Here is a 14,128-nt window from a genome sequence, read left to right as displayed (position 1 = left end):
ATCAGTAAATGACACACAATGCATGTCTAATACACTGTGTATACGCACTTTCTGTTACCGTATAATAAATAGAACAGAATCAACAAGTCATTGTATGAAATTTTAGTTTGTACTGACTTTGCTAGTGCTTTTTATGTAGCCTGTTGTAAAACTAGGCAAATATCTGGATAAGTTGACGTACCCCCTGGGATACCTCTGTGTATTCCCAGGGGTATGCGTATCTCTGGTTGAGAACCATTGATCTAATTTGTATTAACATTTTTTAAAGTTATTTTCTCAAGTCATCACCAAGGAAAGAGATGATAAACTTTTATATTACAATGCACTAAGCTAAAAATGTTTCTATTTTGTAACTGAAAAACAAATGGAGTCTATTGATAGTATATTGTAGTGTTCCTAGTCTGAAGAGAAGGTTGGGATAAAACTTTTAAAGAGGGATATGCTTTCCTGGAAGTTGTGTATCTTTTCAGAAATTGCTCTCTGTTAGGAATGAGTTGGTAATATCCAAAGAGGGTGAACTCTGGCTCCCGGAAAGTCACCCCAAATCTTTAATAGGGCAGTATAATATTAGCAGGTGGTTCCTGGGAACTACTTCTAGCACAGCAGTGATTTAGGTGCACAGTTCTTATTTACAATAACAGTCTTAAGTTTCTGATGATGCTCTGAAATGAGCCTCACAGGGACCAATCGGCATAACAGCAGTAATAAACAAGATATTATTTATATATAACAGTAATGCCTAGAGGCACCACTCAGGACTAGGACCCCCACTGGAATAGATGATATTTTAAAACTTGGTCCTTGGTCCCTCCCTCCCAGTTTACACTTTGAAGCCCCCTGTTACACAGTTTTCAGAGTAGCAGCCGTGTTAGTCTGTATTCGCAAAAAGAAAAGGAGTACTTGTGGCACCTTAGAGACTAACAAATTTATTAGAGCATAAGCTTTTGTGAGCTACAGCTCACTTCATCGTATGTTTTTTCCACCAAATGCATCCGATGAAGTGAGCTGTAGCTCACAAAAGCTTATGCTCTAATAAATTTGTTAGTCTCTAAGGTGCCACAAATACTCCTTTTCTTTCTGTTACACAGTGTGTGTGCAACTGTATGTTCAATGGAACTACGTAAATCTATCTTAGCCCTCAATTTTGCAAAGAAGTGATTTATGAAGAGTTGGGATAAAGGGATACAATTTGTGGGGGCGGGGGGTGTTTGTGTATGTATCTATATCTAATCCAGTCTCCTGTGCTGAGAAAGGACAAAGTAAACACCTGATAGGTGCCCAACCTATTCTTAAAAACCTCCAATGATGGGGATTCCATAGCTTACTTTGGAAGACTATCCCAGAGTTTAATTACCTTTATAGTTAGTTCTTTCAATCTCCCTGGCTGCTGATGAAGCCCATTACTTTTTGTCCTACTTCAATGGACATGGAGAACAATTGATCACTGCCGTCTTTATAACAGCCTTTAAGTAACTCAAGATTGTTATCAGGTCCCCCTCAGTCACCTTTTCTCAAGGCTAACGTGCCCAGTTCTTTTTAACCTTTCCTCATAGTTGAGGTTTTCTAAACCTTTTATAAGTTTTGTTGCTCTCTTCCGGATTCTCTTTAATTTGTCCACATTATTCTTAAAATATGACACCCTGAATTGAACACTGTTCTCAACTGAGGCTTCACCACTGCTGAGTAGAGTGGACGGTTACTTCGCATGTGTTGCATACAACACTCCTGTTAATACACCCCAGAATAGTAGCCTTTTTTTTTTTTTTTGCAACTTTGTCATATTGTTGACTCGTGTTCAATTTGTGATCCGCTATAATGCTCTGATCCTTTTCAGCAGTACTACCACCTAGCCAGTGGTTCCCCATTTTGTAATTGTGCATTTGATTTTTCCTTCCTAAGTGAAATACTTTGCCTTCGGACAACTGGCCTGAAGTCATCAAGATAAAGTTCAGTAATTTGTCAGTTGTTTTGAATTCTAACCCTTCTAGTAACTCCGCTCAGCTTGGTATCATCTTCACATTATATAATCATACTCTCCACTCCGTTATACATCGTTAATGAATATATTGAATAGTACCAGACCCAGAACTGACCTCTGTGTAACCCCACTAGATGGAACCTATTTGTTTGACAGTGAACCATTGATAACTGCTCTTTGAATATGGTCTTTCAACCAGTTGTACACCCACCTGCATTTCCCTAGGTTGCTTATGAGAAAGTCATATGGGACTGTGTCAAAAGCCTTATTCAAATCAATAGATATGTCTACATCTCTCTCCTCCTGCCCTTCCCCTCTTCTCTCCCCCTCCCCCCAGCCAGTAATCCTGTCAAAGAAAGAAATTAGGTTGGTTTGGCATGATTTGTTCTTGACAATTTGTTTAGTATCTAGTCACCATTAACCTTTTTAGCGAAGATGGAAACAAAATAGGCATTAAACTCCTCAGACTCCGTAATGTCAACCGTTACTACCTCTCCTTCCCCATTAAGTAGAGCACCTACGCTTTCCTTCATCTTTCTCTTGTTCCTAGTGTATTTATAGACCCTTTCTTATTGCCTTATACATCTAGTACCATTTTGCACTGTAGCTTTTCTGATTTTATCCCTACATGCTCGTGCTATTCTTTTGTACTCCTCCTTAGCAATATATGTGTTTCCACTTTTAGGATTCCTTTATTTAATTTCAGGTCATTAAAGAGCTCCTGATGAAGTCAGAATGGCCTCTTACTGTTCTTTCTGTCTTTCCTTTGTGTCTGAATAGTTGGCAGTTGTGGATTTAATATTCTCTTTGAGAAACTGATGGCTCTCTTGAACTTCCTTTTCCCTTAGATTTTCTTCCCATGGGACCTTACCTCTTACCAGTTCTCTGAGTTTGTTAAAGCTTTCTTTTTTTAATGTTCATTGTCCTTATTCTGTTGCTTACTCCTTCCTTTCCTTAGAATCATGAAATCTATTATTGCATGATAACTTTCACTCAAATTGCCTTCCACCTTCAGATTTGCAACCAATTCCTCCGTATTGGTCAGAATCAAGTTTAAAATGGCTGTCCCCCGGTTACTTCCTCCACTTTCTGAAACGAAACAAAAACTTGTCCCCCTATACTTTCCAAGAACTTATTGTACATCATTTCCCTATATTTGTCACTCAGCTGCAGGGCACTTAGTTGATATCCACCTTGGTTTCTTCGTTTTCACCTTTTAGCCAACATTTATTCATCCACTCTAGTCGCAATCCCATTTTTATACACTGTTCCATGTCTCTCCAGCATTCATTTCTTTTTTTCACCAGAGATCTGATGTTTTTGCACATGGCTTCTTCATATTCTTCCCTGATATTAGGCTCTTTTAGCTTGTCCACGTCATTCATCTTTGTTCCCTACACTCTTTTGTCATTTCAGCCTCCTTGATGCCAGCACTAACAATTAGATCTGATCTCCAGTATCTAAGAAGTCTTAGTTGAACACTTGGTGAATATTGGACTATAGAAACTGAATGAAGAATGGAAAAATAAATAAAAACATTCCGGCTTAGTCATTACCTAGACAAACAAGGGCTGCGTTTTCCTTTCTCAAACTGAGTTGTAGGTGAAAAGTATGTGATTAAAACGAACAGTACACGGAATAGGAAATTACAAGAAAGTTATACAAGTAGTTTAAAGACGGTATATGTTGGGGTGGTGGAAGATGTTAATGCAAAAGTATGATTTAGATGGGATATTGGCCTGGAGCAATAGACATATTTGGGCACTGGAAAGAAAACTAAAAAGGAGAGAGGCTACTACATTTCTGCCTGAGACACAACCTGGTTATAACGAACACACTATTTCAACACAGTTGCAGAGGAACTGGACTTGGATATCACTTGATAGGCATTCGAAGAACATGGTAAACTTGGTACTTGTGAATTGCAAATGAAAATTGTGGTGGTGGTTGTGCAGATGATTTGTGGCTGTTGTTAGAGCAGATACATATGTAGATTTACATTTTTTATCTTGCTCATCTATTAATTCTGCCCATCCACCTCCTTTTTTTTTTTTTTTTTTTTTTGTAAGTCCTCTATCTTACCTCTTAATCCCCTATCCTAGACCTTGGACTTAATGTGTAGAGTTGCATCATAAGGGGACAAATATCTTTGATAACTCTAAGAATCTCTGGCATTTTTAATATAATCTAGATTTGGGATATTGGGGCAAGACCCTCATGGCCTTTTATGCCAGCTCTCTGGAGTTGGGTTGGAACCTGGCTCGACTTTGGAGCCCTTCTGATGTGGGGGTTGGAGAGAACAGCAATGAAGTATTGTATGAAAAAAAATAATAATGCCATATGAATCCTGAGGCTTTAATCTTGGGAAAGTCAGTACATTCAGTACACTCATGCACGTGGGAATGACAATGTGGCTTATGTGACCACACAATGTTTTACTGTGTGTAGTAATACAGAATGTTACAGGCATCTCTGGTTATGAAAAGTGCAGTTCTTTACTATTGCAAGTGTAGAATGATCTAATAATGAAAGACCCTATTGTTAATGCTCAAGGGAAGTATTAAAATTCCCCACCACAATGTTAACTTTGGAATCTGACTTCACTGTGGTGAAATTCTCAGACTTACTACCAAATCAGCATAGATTTCTTTTCAAAAAAGAAATTATAAGCAAAAAAAAATGAAGATAATAGTGTAATTTATTTTTAAATCAGAGGTATGGGGAAACTCACTTTGTTCTGCTCCTGTAACAATGTTGCTAGATGGAACGTTATCTTCTGTCAAGCAGAGTTCTTGCTCATTATGGTGTCAGGTTCTCATAATCATTTTCCAGTACCTGTGATTTTCATTAACTATTTATCTTACCAACTAGTATCTATATGATAGCATATACATAAATGCATTCTGAGAACTATAGCTGGAGTGCAAGAAAGCTATAGTTCAGATTACTTAGTGGTTCCTATTCTGTGTGCTCAGTTACTTAAAACATTCCAAAGCTTTTACCTTGGTCGATATTTTCCACGTTTGATCTCAGCCCAACAACAAATTTTTTAATTTTTGGAATGTTTAAGTAAAAATAGTTCATTTTTTAAGTAGGAGAATGAGGAGTGAAGTAGAATACGTTTTCTTCCATTATTTATGCGTGGATGTATATAGACAAGATGCTGCATGTGTATCCAAAGCTGTAGGGGGGGAAATATGAAGTAGTATGGTCATAATTGATTGCCGTAGGGACTTAGGTTTACACAAGAGCTAGGGTTATAATTGTATACACAATCTTAATTTTGTCACTCTGATTTTTGAGTACTTAGCTGTGCAACTTCAGTTTAAGAAAACTTAAACTTTGATGAAATAAATATATCCTCCTCAGAAGCAAGCTCCCAACAGACCATGACACACCAACTCAAAGTGGCACCAGACACTGCCATAACAGATGCAGAACCATATCTTTGCTGCTAGTGAGCAATACTCTCCACAACACACTTTTCAAGATCCCAGGATCCTGCACGTGCCTATCACAACATGTGGTGTACCTCATCCAGTGCATCGAATGTCCCAACAACTGTGTGGATGGAACAAGACAATCGCTATGCTCTCGAACGCACTCTCAGAAAATTGATAAAAGTCAAAAGCACCCTATTGCCTATGGGCAAACGCTTTTTGCAAACCAGTCACACACATGACCCATTGATCCTCATCATCAAAGGAAGCCTCAACAACACTCAAAAATGAGCCTGGGAGCTTAAATTCATAATGCTGCTTAACTGTAAAAATCATGGACTCAACAGAAATACTGGATTTATGATTTATTGTGTATAGTCCATTGGTTCGACGATGATGATTTCATGCAATCTTTCTGTGGATTCTGGAGTGACTCTGAAGTCCAAAGTGTGACACGCATGCTCGTGAGCAGATTGGGCAGACAAAGTCATTGGTGAGCATCTTGGTGGCTATAGCAGTAGTATGATGCTTTTCCCTTGCAGCTAACAATCAATTATTTCTGTCCTCTTCAAAGGCTTGAAAAGCTCTGAGTATTGTGTGCTCCCATGCTCATCTATTTAACTCTGCCTTCTCAAGATCATTCGGTTTATTGCACCAAAGCATATGCTGTTCTTGATGCTGTCCTTGTAGTGCTGTCTGGCGTGGCCTTGATTTTGGTGTCCTTGTGCCAATTCTCCAAAGAAAATGTTTCTAGGGAGTTGATATTCAGGCATCCTAGTGACACGACCAACCAGTGTAGTTGGCCTTTAATCAGCGTGGCCTCAATGCTTACGGCATTTGACTTTTGGAGAACCTACAGGCAGGTAATTTTGTCCTCATAATGGCACGGAGAGACCACATATGGAAGGCCTCTAGCTGTTTGATATGCCATTTGTATGGTGTCCAGGTCTCTCAGCCATTGAGGAGAGATGTGAGCACAAAATTAATTATAAAATTTTATTTTTGTTGAGAGGATTATGTTGTGGGATTTCAGGTCTTTGTTACGTAACTTTCCTCATGACTGACAAACTTTCTGTATCCTATTCGTGATCTCTTTTGTCAACAGATCCATCATGGGAGATGTTGCTGCTGAGATAGGTAAAAGTGTCAACTTGATTTAGTTGGATTCCACTCATGGAGATGCTCGGGGATATGGCAGAGAGCGGTGAAGATGATTGGTGCAACACCACAGTTTTCTCCAGGCTGATTGTGAGGCCAAACAATTTTGATGTTGCAGCGAAGTGATCTACGATGCACTGGAGATCTCCCTCTGTGTGTGCTAGGAGGGCACAATCGTCCGCAAAGAGTGCTTCTCTTAGTCGAAGTTGGGTTACTTTTGGTTTTGGTTTTAGCCTTGTAATGAAGACTGAGCTGTTATGTCTGTATCTGATGTATATGCCTTTGTTGAGCCAGTGTGTAGCATGGTTGAGAATTTGGGTGAAGAGGTTGAACAGTACAGGGGCAAGGACACAGCCTTGTCTGACTCCATTTGAAATGGGAAAGGAGTCAGTGAGATCTCCATTAAAAGTACCTAACCTTGCATTGCCTCATGAAATTAATGATCTTTACCACTTTTGGTGACCAACCAAGTTTGCTGAGGATCACCCCAATCCTTCTCTATTGACTGTATCAAATGCTTTTGTCAGATCGATGAAAACACTGAATAGATTCAAGTTTTGTTCGATACGTTTTTCTTGTATTTGCCTGATACCGAAAGTCATGTCTGTGGTGCTACAACCAGGTCTGAATCCACACTAAGTCTCAGGTAGTTTGGCTTCTGAGACAGATGAAATCAGTCGGTTCAGGAGGACACGAGAAGATTTTTCCAGCAACAGATAGGAGAGAGATCCCACGGTAGTTATCACAGACCATTTTTTTCCACTGTATGCGTCTGATGAAGTGAGCTGTAGCTCACAGAGCTTATGCTCAAATAAGTTTGTTAGTCTCTAAGGTGCCACAAGTCCTCCTGTTCTTTTTACAGACCATTTTGCTGCCTTTATTTTTAAATATCGGAATAATTGTGGCATTTTTGAAGTCTTATGGCATTTCTTCATTGTCCCAGATGTCAGTAAGGGTCTTCTTGAGCGTTGTTGCCACTTTTGGACCTGCAGATTTATATATTTCTGCTGGTATTCCATCTCTGCCCAAGGACTTTCCTGAGCTCATCAAACTGGTTGCCTTTTTGTCTTTCTTCAGGTGAGGGTGGTGAGTCAATGTGGTGCTGAATAGGCTTTTGAGGTATCTGTTTAATAGCACTTCTTTCAATTGAGGATGGTCTGTTCAGTAGTAGGCTGAAATGTTCAACCCACCTCTGTTCCATGCCATGTTTGTATTTGGTGACGGTCCTGCTGTCAGCAATCATGAGCGAACCTGTGCCCACCTTTGAACGTCCATAGACTAGCTTCAAAGAATCAAAGAATTTATTTGCTTCATTTGTTTCTGCATGCATATGAGTGTCTTCTGCTGCCTTCTCCCACCATTTATCTTGTATTAAGCGTAGTTGTCTTTGTGCCTTGCTTCGCAGGTGTTTAAACCTCTCTCTCTCTCTCTCTCTCTCTCTCTGTGAGGTGGACTGAATATAATTTTGCCAGATTTGGAAAACCTCATTTTTTCTCTTTCAAAAGTAGAATCATAGAACGGGAGGGGACCTCGAGAGGTCATCTAGTCCAGTCCCCTGCACTCATGGCAGGACTAATTTATTTAGACCATTCCTGACAGGTGTTTGTCTAACCTCTTAAAAATCTCCAATGAGATTCCACAGCCTCCCTAAGCAATTTATTCCACTACTTAACCACCCTGACAAGAAGTTTTTCCTAATGTCCAACCTAAACCTCCTTTGCAGCAATTTAAGCTCATTGCTTCTTGTCCTGTCCTCAGAGGTTAAGAAAAACAATTTTTCTTCCTCCTCCTTGTAACAACCTTTTACATATTTGAAAACTGTTAGCATTTCCCCCGTCTTCCAGATTAAACAAACCCAATTTTTTTCAATCTTTCCTCGTAGGTCATGTTTTCTAGATCTTTAATCATTTTTGTTGCTCTTCTCTGGACTTTCTCCAATTTGTCCACAGCCTTCCTGAAATCTTGTGCCCAGAACTGGACACGGTGCTCCAGTTGAGGCTTAATCGGAGTGGAGTAGAGTGGAAGAATTACTTCTTGTGTCATGCTTATAACACTCCTGACAGTACTGTGATTTCCTCCTCATTTTCACCATCCAATGACTTATTACCACAATCTATAATCCACTAATCTACCTTTGTCCTATGACTGTAGAGGTATTAATTGCTCACTTCATCTTAAATGTTCTGCCTGCAACATGTGTTTATCTCATGGGTAGTCAGTAGGTGGACCGCAAGCCAAATCCAGGCCGACAGGTGCTTTTGAATGGACCCCAAAATCTTTTTATTTACTTATCATTTTTTTAAAATTTTCTCTCGAGTATGGACTATGACTATACCTTGACCAAGAAATTTGGACTTTAATCAAAAAATAAAAGAAAAAAAGACTACCCCATTTTATCTCTTTTTGTTAAATAATCTGACCTGAAGAAGAGCTCTGTGTAGCTCAAAAATTTGTCTTTCGCCAACAGAAATTGGTTTAATCAAAGATGTTATCTGATCCACCTTGTATGTCTCATGCTTTTTAAAGCTCCAGACCACAATCTGCTGTATTTGAAACTTTCTGAGAGTCCTATAATTTATTAATTTCAGAAATTGGTAATATTCTACCTCTGCTATTGTATGTCATTTGATATATACCATGAGCTTTAACATCTTATCAACAGCTGAGCAGCATCCAATTGTAACATTAGAGATTTCAGTTGCTATAATGCTTATCCGCAGCAAAAGTTTCAAGTTCTGCAGAAGGTAAATAGGCTTTGTACAATACTTATCTTTTAAATACATCTAGTGTATCCTGATCCAGAACGGATGCCCAGAGAACCATAACTTATTTCTGAAAAACAGAATACGATGGTGTTTTCAACTTCATGTGTGATCTCATAAGAACAATATACTAACTTCAGCAGTTTTTAATTCTGGGAAAGTGCCAGTAAAAATTTTTCTCCAGACATGTTGTGGATACTGTAGACTTAAAAATTATAGTCATGCTGCTTTGACAGTAGCCAAAATAATTACTTGACTCCTTGATTATACAGGATTGCTATTCTTAATTATATAGTGTTTGGCTATGGTTCCCAGATATGATTAGAGAATGTAGTAAAGTGTAAATTTGTAAATTACCTTGGAAGAATTTTTGTTTAGTCTGCTCTAGGGTTGCTTCCTCATAATTTCTCTCTTCTCCTTCCCTCATCACTTGTTAGATGAGTGTGGTTCTAGTATTAGTGAGTGTCTGTGCCTAGCTTTCACTATTTAGATTTAAACTAAACTGTCACCATAACAATTAGAGTGCTGTTGCCATTCATAGTATCACATACACAAAAATAAGACCAGTCAAAGTTGTTAATCCAGAGGGAGGTCTGACTTTTCATACTGTAGCTGCTCATACGTTCATTATTTTTCAGGAATTGATAGTAGATACAATGAAGGCTGTAGGGAGCTGGCCAACTACCTTCTCTTTGGTTTGTATAACCAGAATAACAATGACTTTGAGAAAACGGGGTTTCCTGAAGAAGTTCTTGATGGTGAGTAATATAATGTTAAGCATTGTATTTGCATACTTGCTTGTCAATGTCTAGGGCCCTACCAAACTCATGGCTATGAAAAATGCATCATGGACTGTGAAATCTGGTCTCCCCCCATGTGCTTTTACCCTAGAGTATACAGAATTCAAAGGGGAGACCAGTTTCTCAAACTGGGGGTCCAGGCCCAAAAGGGAGTTGTGTGTGTGTGTGTGTGTGTGTGTGTGGGGGGGGGGGGTCACAGGGTTATTTTAGGGTGGTTGCAGTATTGCCACCTTTACTTCTGTGCTGACTTCAGAGCTGGGCGGCCGGAGAGTGGCAGCTGCTGATTCAGGGCCCAGCTCTGCAGGCAGCAGGGCAGAAGTAAGGGTGGCAATACCATAGCCTTCAGAGTTGGATTCCAGGCCAGCAGCTGCTGTTCTGCAGCTAACCAGCTCTCAAGGCAGTGCCAGTGCCAGCAGCCATGCAGAAGTAAGGGTAGCAGTACTGCAACCCCTCCCCCCCGTACAATAACCTTGCAACCCTCCCCCACAACTCCTTTTTGTGTCAGGACCCCTACAATTACAACACCATGAAATTTCACATTTAAATAGCTGAAATCATGAAATACACCATTTTAAATATCCTAAAATTGACCAAAATGGACTGTGAATTTGGTAGGGCCCTATCAATATCCATTTTTTGAAAAATGAGGTACATAATTTCAGTAGCTCAGACATAGGTGAGAGGTTTATTGCAGGAGTGGGTGGGTGAGATTCTGTGGTCTGTGTTGTGCAGGAGGTCAGACTAGATGATCATAATGGTTCCTTTTGACCGTAACAGCTATGAGTCTATAGTTACACTTTGAGTTTTATGTACAGTTTAAAAAAGTTCATGAAAATTCCTGTGGGTGTGTATTGGTAAATCGTATAAAAATTATAGAGTTAATGGAATTGAAAGAGTATTGACTGAACTGAATACCAAAATTAACATGAAAACTTGGGTGATTAAAAGTTTTTAAAATATTCTTTGAACTAATATGTTATGTTGGGTTGAGAGGAGGAGGAGAAGCAAATAAAAGTAAGGAGCTCTTCTGTGAAGTATCTAATTTCTAAACTTGGGTAATAAGGTGGCTTTGCATATTGGCAACCTGTTTTCATATCAAGAAATAAAAAAAAAATCTTTTATGCTGAAAGGGTACATCAGGTTTCTGTCCCCCTTTTTTTCTTTGAGTGATCTCGATAATACAGTATGACCCCTTAAGAGTAATTTTCATACTAGAACAAATATGTCTGTTTATACAATATTATGTAAGTGCTTGACATTTTTTTTCAAAGCACATGGTGAGACAAGCTTGCAGATAAGAGGTTAGAATAGTCATAACCGTGTTGCTGAGAAAGAAAGTAATATGCTTTGGGGTGTTTTTTTTTTTTTTTTTTTTTTTTTTTTTTTTTTTTTTTTTTTTTCAAAAATGGGTAGCTGTATTAAGTGAAAGTGGGATTGATCTAGTAGCATTTTCCATCATGTATTTCTATTATGCTTTGCAGATATTTTTGAATTGGGTACTTGTAGGAAAAAAATTCCTGTTCAATTCCTTAGATTTCTGTGTAGATATAATTTAGATTTCTAGTTAATAGTTTGTAGCTATGAAGTTAAAGTAGTAATCTCTGATTTGACTCTTGTTTTGGTTATTGCAGATGTAATCATTTTAATAAAACCTGACAGTGTCCATCTGTATTGTAACCCTGTAAACTACAGTTATCTTTTGCCGTATGTGGCATACTGGAGAAACTTGCATTTCCATTGCCTGACTGAAAATGAGGTAAGTGAAGGCAGACTAAGTACACTGAGAGCTGCATGTATGTAACATTTCACTAGTGACTGAGACTGAGGTTTATGGTGTATATTTTTTTTTGCAAAGTTGCCTTTTCGATAAACTGCAGGCTGCTTTTTGATCCTAATGAGAAGCACTACATTTTTGTTTGTTTTCTTTTGTTACATTACACAGAAATAATGTATTATTGAACACTATGTGCTATTTTAGAGGAACAAATCAAACAAAGCTGAGGAATGGGTTTTTCCTTTGGTTCTTCCTCCCTTGACAGTGTCATTGACTTGGCAGAAATTGGTGGTCATGTCGCAAGAAAATAATATTTGTGGCATAAGCAAAATATAGAATCTGAATTAAGGACCACTGTGAACACTGAAATACCCAATAGTAGTTTTTAATTACTCAAGTCCTTTTGATATCAGTCCAAGTACTTGCAAGTGCAAGTAATTTAGAAGAGGAGGGAAAATATAAATCAGAATCTATGAAAAGCTTGGTTTAGTTTAACCATTTAAAGAAAAATTATATCTTGTTCTTTTGTTTATTTCAAGAAACTACTCCCGTCCCTATTCAAGTGATTGCAAGTTTTTCCATTAACTTTAATAGGAACAGCTTTGGGCCATGTCTTGTGATCATAGTAAATTAAGTGTCACTTTAAACACTATCCCTTTCAAATTCTGGTAGATTTAGCAAGAAGTTGATTTATCTTAAATTTCCACTCCTGCACTTGGATCCTTTGTGTCTCCATGAAGTGTTGGTTCATATGCACTAATGTGCTGGACAGCCTGGTACTTAACTGCTGAGACTGTCCCCTGGAACTATCCTGGACTGAGCCACTTACAACTGTGAACTTGTGCAGTAATACCTGGCAGCATGTAGCAACAACCTACATGTGGACATTTGTTATGGAGCATATCATCTGCTGATCTAGGTACTCAGAGTAGGAAGCATGTCACCTACTCCCACCCCCCCCAAACAGATCTAACAGAAAAGGGAAAAACTTGGCCAACACTGGGTCCAGAATCTCCTTCCCCCGACTAAGACCTCTCTTATACCCATTTCCTAACTACTGCGCTGAAATCCACTGGTGGAAAGAGGATTGACACATGGAGCTGGTAGCAGATTGGGGAAGAATGAATGGGAAGTGGTGGGCATCAACTTCTGGCTGCAGCCCTTTGTGAAGTTTCTAGAAGGGAAGAGGAGCTTTTTATTCCCTGCATAGGCTATTTTCTCTCCTCCCCTGTGCCTGCATGAAAGTGTGTGTAAAGGGTGGGAGGTGCAGTAGGTGGGTTATCTATATATAGGCTGGATCAGTAGAGATTGTTGAAAGGACAAATAGAAGGATATGAACAAGAGGATATAGGGAAAAGGAAGATTTCAAAGAGGAACTTTTGTGGAGGAAATACTCAAAAATACTTTTTTGAAGTTTTACTTTGATAATCTAATTACTAAAGTTGCCATGAATTCAGCCTTTTTTTCTCTTCTGTAGCTTAGAGGACATAGGCGACTCAACATTTTTTAGTTATTCTCATTGATCACAACCTAACTGATCTCTGTCACGAAAGTCTGATGTGACTACTGACACTGTCAGCTGCTTCTTTTTCCAGGGCTACGGAAAGGCAAATGAGTATAGTGTGAGCTTCAAAATTATTAGTCTGACGGCTTGGGCTGCAGTTTCATTCCAGAAGGCTGTAGTTTGTAAAAGGGGAATTCCAGTCTGACAGAGCTGGGGAAGCCCAGGAAATTTAGCTGTTCGCCTCAACTGCAAGAGGTGGCTGGATAGTGTGGGGTAAGAGGAACTCTGGGTAGAGAAGGAGTATGGATAAAGGGGGAGGCCCAGAAGCTGGCTGTGGAGCAGAGCTGGAGAGCAGGTTGAGCAGTGGAGGTTCTCAATATTTACCTTGTAACTTGCAGTTGGTGGAGAGAAGCAGACCCACTGTATGTCCTTCTGTCTTCACTCCCCAACCCCTACTTATTACATATATTTAGATTTATAACAAAAGAAATACAAAATGTACCTCAAAGTTTTTATATACTCTAGCTCTCTTTGATAGAAACTTTAGAATATAAGCATCCAGCTAAAATAAGCAGCTTACCCACATGACAAAACATATGTAACAAAATCTAAACGTTGACCTTCATCAGACTTTCTTCATAACAGCCCTAGTGAAGAGGTAGGCCTTCTGGCTGCCTGGAAGGTTAACACACCCAGGCTATTCCAAACCTAG

At 39.0% G+C, this 14,128-nt stretch overlaps 1 protein-coding gene across 1 annotated transcript in view; it reads left to right on the top strand.

Moving 5' to 3' along the window:
- The window catches only part of DNAAF9 (dynein axonemal assembly factor 9), a 136,489-nt gene that overhangs the window by 17,907 nt on the left and 104,454 nt on the right, over positions 1–14,128 (top strand). Inside the window, exons 3-4 of the mRNA XM_038398852.2 lie at positions 9,977–10,096; positions 11,770–11,894. Coding sequence (XP_038254780.1) covers positions 9,977–10,096; positions 11,770–11,894 — 245 coding nt within the window. The remainder of the gene's footprint in view (positions 1–9,976; positions 10,097–11,769; positions 11,895–14,128) is intronic.

Source organism: Dermochelys coriacea, chromosome 4 (genome assembly GCF_009764565.3).
Source record: "Dermochelys coriacea isolate rDerCor1 chromosome 4, rDerCor1.pri.v4, whole genome shotgun sequence".
NCBI classification, from domain to species: Eukaryota; Metazoa; Chordata; order Testudines; family Dermochelyidae; genus Dermochelys; species Dermochelys coriacea.
This window is presented reverse-complemented; position numbering and strand designations above follow the sequence as displayed.